General features: G+C 53.3%; 1 protein-coding gene across 1 annotated transcript in view; it reads left to right on the top strand.

Annotated features, from left to right (window-relative positions):
• LOC123773879 (histidine ammonia-lyase) overlaps positions 1–4,840 on the top strand; it is a 26,554-nt gene extending 21,714 nt beyond the window's left edge. The window contains 3 exon segments of the mRNA XM_045767806.2: positions 380–510; positions 2,841–2,958; positions 3,566–4,840. Coding sequence (XP_045623762.1) covers positions 380–510; positions 2,841–2,958; positions 3,566–3,709 — 393 coding nt within the window. The 3' untranslated portion in view covers positions 3,710–4,840.
• Positions 4,841–5,292: the final 452 nt, after the last annotated feature.

The raw sequence follows: 5,292 nt of genomic DNA on the forward strand, positions 1-5,292 counted from the left end.
CAACACCGTGTAGTGAGACATAACATTGACCAACACCGTGTAGTGAGACATAACATTGACCAACACCGTGTAGTGAGACATAACATTGACCAACACCGTGTAGTGAGACGTAACATTGACCAACACCGTGTAGTGAGACAAGACATTGACCAACACCGTGTAGTGAGACATAACATTGACCAACACCGTGTAGTGAGACAAGACATTGACCAACACCGTGTAGTGAGACATAACATTGACCAACACCGTGTAGTGAGACATAACATTGACCAACACCGTGTAGTGAGACATAACATTGACCAACACCGTGTAGTGAGACATAACATTGACCAACACCGTGTAGTGAGACATAACATTGACCAACACCGCTCTCCTGCAGGTGGTGGAGAACGTGGAGCGAGTGATAGCCATTGAGCTGATGGCGGCGTGTCAAGCCATAGAGTTCCTGCGGCCACTCAAGACCACCACGCCCCTAGAGGAGGTCATCAGGGTCGTCCGCTCCGTAGTGAGGTGAGTGACGGGGCAGCTGGTGTAAGGGGCAGGTGGTGTAGGGGCAGCTGGTGTAAGGGGCAGGAGGCCAGGGCTTGACCCAGCTGTGGAGGACAGAGGGCAGGAGGCCAGGGCTTGACCCAGCTGTGGGGGACAGAGGGCAGGGGGCCAGGGCTTGACCCAGCTGTGGGGGACAGAGGGCAGGAGGCCAGGGCTTGACCCAGCTGTGGAGGACAGAGGGCAGGAGGCCAGGGCTTGACCCAGCTGTGGGGGACAGAGGGCAGGAGGCCAGGGCTTGACCCAGCTGTGGGGGACAGAGGGCAGGAGGCCAGGGCTTGACCCAGCTGTGGGGGACAGAGGGCAGGGGGCCAGGGCTTGACCCAGCTGTGGGGGACAGAGGGCAGGGGGCCAGGGCTTGACCCAGCTGTGGGGGACAGAGGGCCAGGGCTTGACCCAGCTGTGGGGGTCAGAGGGCAGGAGGACAGGGCTTGACCCAGCTGTGGAGGACAGAGGGCAGGAGGCCAGGGCTTGACCCAGCTGTGGGGGACAGAGGGCAGGAGGCCAGGGTTTGACCCAGCTGTGGGGGACAGAGGGCAGGGGGCCAGGGCTTGACCCAGCTGTGGGGGACAGAGGGCAGGGGGCCAGGGCTTGACCCATCTGTGGGGGACAGAGGGCAGGGGGCCAGGGCTTGACCCAGCTGTGGGGGACAGAGGGCAGGGGGCCAGGGCTTGACCCAGCTGTGGGGGACAGAGGGCAGGAGGCCAGGGTTTGACCCAGCTGTGGGGGACAGAGGGCAGGGGGCCAGGGCTTGACCCAGCTGTGGGGGACAGAGGGCAGGGGGCCAGGGCTTGATCCAGCTGTGGGGGACAGAGGGCAGGGGGCCAGGGCTTGACCCAGCTGTGGGGGACAGAGGGCAGGGGGGCAGGGCTTGACCCAGCTGTGGGGGACAGAGGGCAGGAGGCCAGGGTTTGACCCAGCTGTGAGGGACAGAGGGCAGGGGGCCAGGGCTTGACCCAGCTGTGGGGGACAGAGGGCAGGGGGCCAGGGCTTGACCCAGCTGTGGGGGACAGAGGGCCAGGGCTTGACCCAGCTGTGGGGGTCAGAGGGCAGGAGGCCAGGGCTTGACCCAGCTGTGGAGGACAGAGGGCAGGGGGCCAGGGCTTGACTCAGCTGTGGGGGACATAGGGCCAGGGCTTGACCCAGCTGTGGGGGTCAGAGGGCAGGGGGCCAGGGCTTGACCCAGCTGTGGGGGACAGAGGGCAGGGGGCCAGGGCTTGACCCAGCTGTGGGGGTCAGAGGGCAGGGGGCCAGGGCTTGACCCAGCTGTGGGGGTCAGAGGGCAGGGGGCCAGGGCTTGACCCAGCTGTGGGGGTCAGAGGGCAGGGGGCCAGGCTTGACCCATCTGTGGGGGTCAGAGGGCAGGGGGCCAGGGCTTGACCCAGCTGTGGGGGTCAGAGGGCAGGGGGCCAGGGCTTGACCCAGCTGTGGGGGACAGAGGGCAGGGGGCCAGGGCTTGACCCAGCTGTGGGGGACAGAGGGCAGGGGGCCAGGGCTTGACCCAGCTGTGGGGGACAGAGGGCCAGGGCTTGACCCAGTTGTGGGGGACAGAGGGCCAGGGCTTGACCCAGCTGTGGGGGTCAGAGGGCAGGGGGCCAGGGCTTGACCCAGCTGTGGGGGTCAGAGGGCAGGGGGCCAGGCTTGACCCATCTGTGGGGGTCAGAGGGCAGGGGGCCAGGGCTTGACCCAGCTGTGGGGGTCAGAGGGCAGGGGGCCAGGGCTTGACCCAGCTGTGGGGGACAGAGGGCAGGGGGCCAGGGCTTGACCCAGCTGTGGGGGACAGAGGGCAGGGGGCCAGGGCTTGACCCAGCTGTGGGGGACAGAGGGCCAGGGCTTGACCCAGCTGTGGGGGTCAGAGGGCAGGAGGCCAGGGCTTGACCCAGCTGTGGAGGACAGAGGGCAGGGGGCCAGGGCTTGACCCAGCTGTGGGGGACATAGGGCCAGGGCTTGACCCAGCTGTGGGGGTCAGAGGGCAGGGGGCCAGGGCTTGACACAGCTGTGGGGGTCAGAGGGCAGGGGGCCAGGCTTGACCCATCTGTGGGGGTCAGAGGGCAGGGGGCCAGGGCTTGACCCAGCTGTGGGGGTCAGAGGGCAGGGGGCCAGGCTTGACCCATCTGTGGGGGTCAGAGGGCAGGGGGCCAGGGCTTGACCCAGCTGTGGGGGTCAGAGGGCAGGGGCCAGGGCTTGACCCAGCTGGGAAGACCACAGTTTTGTATCCTGAATTTGGGGTGATTTTTCTTGTATCTTGGAGGCCGCTTCTTCAGGTCCTCTTTAACCTTCGTGTGATCCGACAGACCGTATGACAAGGACCGCTTCCTCGCCCCTGATATTGACGCCATCACCGAGCTCATCAAGGACAACAAGATATGGACCGCTGTCAGGCACCACATCGAACATTACCATCATGTTCAGGTGAGGAACATTGCCTCCAGGTGAGGAACAAAGCCTCCAGGTGAGGAACAAAGCCTCCAGGTGAGGAACATTGCCTCCAGGTGAGGAACAAAGCCTCCAGGTGAGGAACATTGCCTCCAGGTGAGGAACAAAGCCTCCAGGTGAGGAACAAAGCCTCCAGGTGAGGAACATTGCCTCCAGGTGAGGAACAAAGCCTCCAGGTGAGGAACATTGCCTCCAGGTGAGGAACAAAGTCTCCAGGTGAGGAACATTGCCTCCAGGTGAGGAACAAAGCCTCCAGATGAGGAACAAAGCCTCCAGGCTTTGGATAAAATAAAGGTAAAAAATATTCAGTCATTATCATCCACAAGAACTCAACAACATGGTAAAAAACTTGACAAAGACAACTTTTCAAAACAATCTGTCACAATGAAAACGCTAACACACAAAAACAAAAAACCACAGGGGCCAGAGGGGGCAAACTAAACAAAATTCTCTAAGAACAAAAAAACAAAATACTTCCGGTCAGTAAATATTAGAGAACTTGTCAAAATCAGTAACGCGTGGCGCTCAGATGTGCTTAATAAGACTGGTAACGCGTGTATGTGTTTGTTTCTCTCCCCCCCAGCACGTGGAGACCCGGGTCTTCTCCCCCAGCATGAGCTTCATAGGCAGTGGGCCGCCTCGCGCCGTCAAGCGGGTCCTCAACAATGGTGGCTCGCCCCGCTCCCCAAGCACCAAGAGGTCGAGGACCTCCAGCAGGAACAACTAACACGGCGACGTCACTGTATATACAAGGACACGGCGACGTCACTGTATAATCAAGGACATGGCGACGTCACTGTATAATCAAGGACATGGCAACGTCACTGTATAACCAAGGCCATGGCGACGTCACTGTATAGACAAGTACACCCTGCTTTACCGCCAGATTTACCACTATAGAAAACGACGATAATTGGGGGACTATAAGAGACCAATTGCCTGCTGGATGTGGTCCCAAGATGCTATTGCTTGAATTATGGCGGTTACAACATCCACCAACTATAGTGTGACGTGTTTAACCAATCTGTGATTATTGTGCCATTAACTATAATATTCACAAATTCAATGGAGAATTTGCAAAAGGCAGACCTGATCTGTTGTAACTAATCCTGAAATTCTAACTCAGACATTAACAACTTTCAGAACATGTTAGCCAAACACATCAGTGCAACTTTTTTATATATAATTAGTCAACTTTTATATATATAATTTGTCATTATTGATTATATATATATATATATATATATATATATATATATATATATATATATATATATATATATATATATATATATATATATATATATATCAAGGATTCAAAAATTTGTCTTCTGGTAAAAATCAGCCAATTTATATTACAGTTTCTATAGAAACTTAATCTTGATTTAATGGTGTTTCTGATATTTCTGTTAATGACGAAGTGGTGGTGGTGGTCTCTCTCTTAGGGTAATAGCGCTTGTGGGAATCTTGATACAACTTTGTTCCTAGTACAAGTCTCGCCATGTGACGTGTTATGTGACGTGACACGTTACTGTGACGTTTTATGTGACTCCTCCTTAATATTGTCAAGGTAGAAGCAAGTACTTATATAAGAACATATGCACGACGGAATCTGTAAAATACTTTTTGGCCCATGAGAAACGGTTAATATTAATAACAACCGTTCCACACTCATATATTGAACCTAAGCTACAACTGTCCAGTGAGTTTGCTGGTGATGCTGTGTTGCTTGGGAGCTGAAACACAAGTTCTCTAACCAGTGTTTGTTTATTTATTTTTCTTTATGTAAACATGTGCAACATCACTTTCAGCTCCTACTTTGGATTTAAAGTATCCCTTATTAAACCCTTTCATTTAATTTGTAGTATTTATTTAAATTTCCTACTATTCTGTGCATTTTAGGGCGCATATAATAATAATAATAATAATATAATATTATTGTATTATTATTAATTTGTTTTATTTACAACAAGTACAATGGATTGTGAGATTACATTAAAGTTATATTTTACATTCTTGCGAAGCCACTAACAAAAATATAATTTCGGGCAGGTCCTTAATCTAACAAGTCAGATAAGATTAAAAGGTAAATTATAGCAAGGTTTTATATCAACAATATAAATTGACAGAGGTGATTACACTGGTAAAGATTAAGTACTAATTAGTCTTAAGTACTAATAATGGGAAAGTGGGTAATACAAGATAGAGTGTGAGTTTGAAGCACCAGGTCGGAAACTATGAGGATGAAATTAGGTACTTTTCGGTTTTACTTTTGAACAGGGCAGAGGTTGGACAATTGTTTACTTCATT

This window comes from Procambarus clarkii, chromosome 91 (genome assembly GCF_040958095.1).
Source record: "Procambarus clarkii isolate CNS0578487 chromosome 91, FALCON_Pclarkii_2.0, whole genome shotgun sequence".
NCBI classification, from domain to species: Eukaryota; Metazoa; Arthropoda; class Malacostraca; order Decapoda; family Cambaridae; genus Procambarus; species Procambarus clarkii.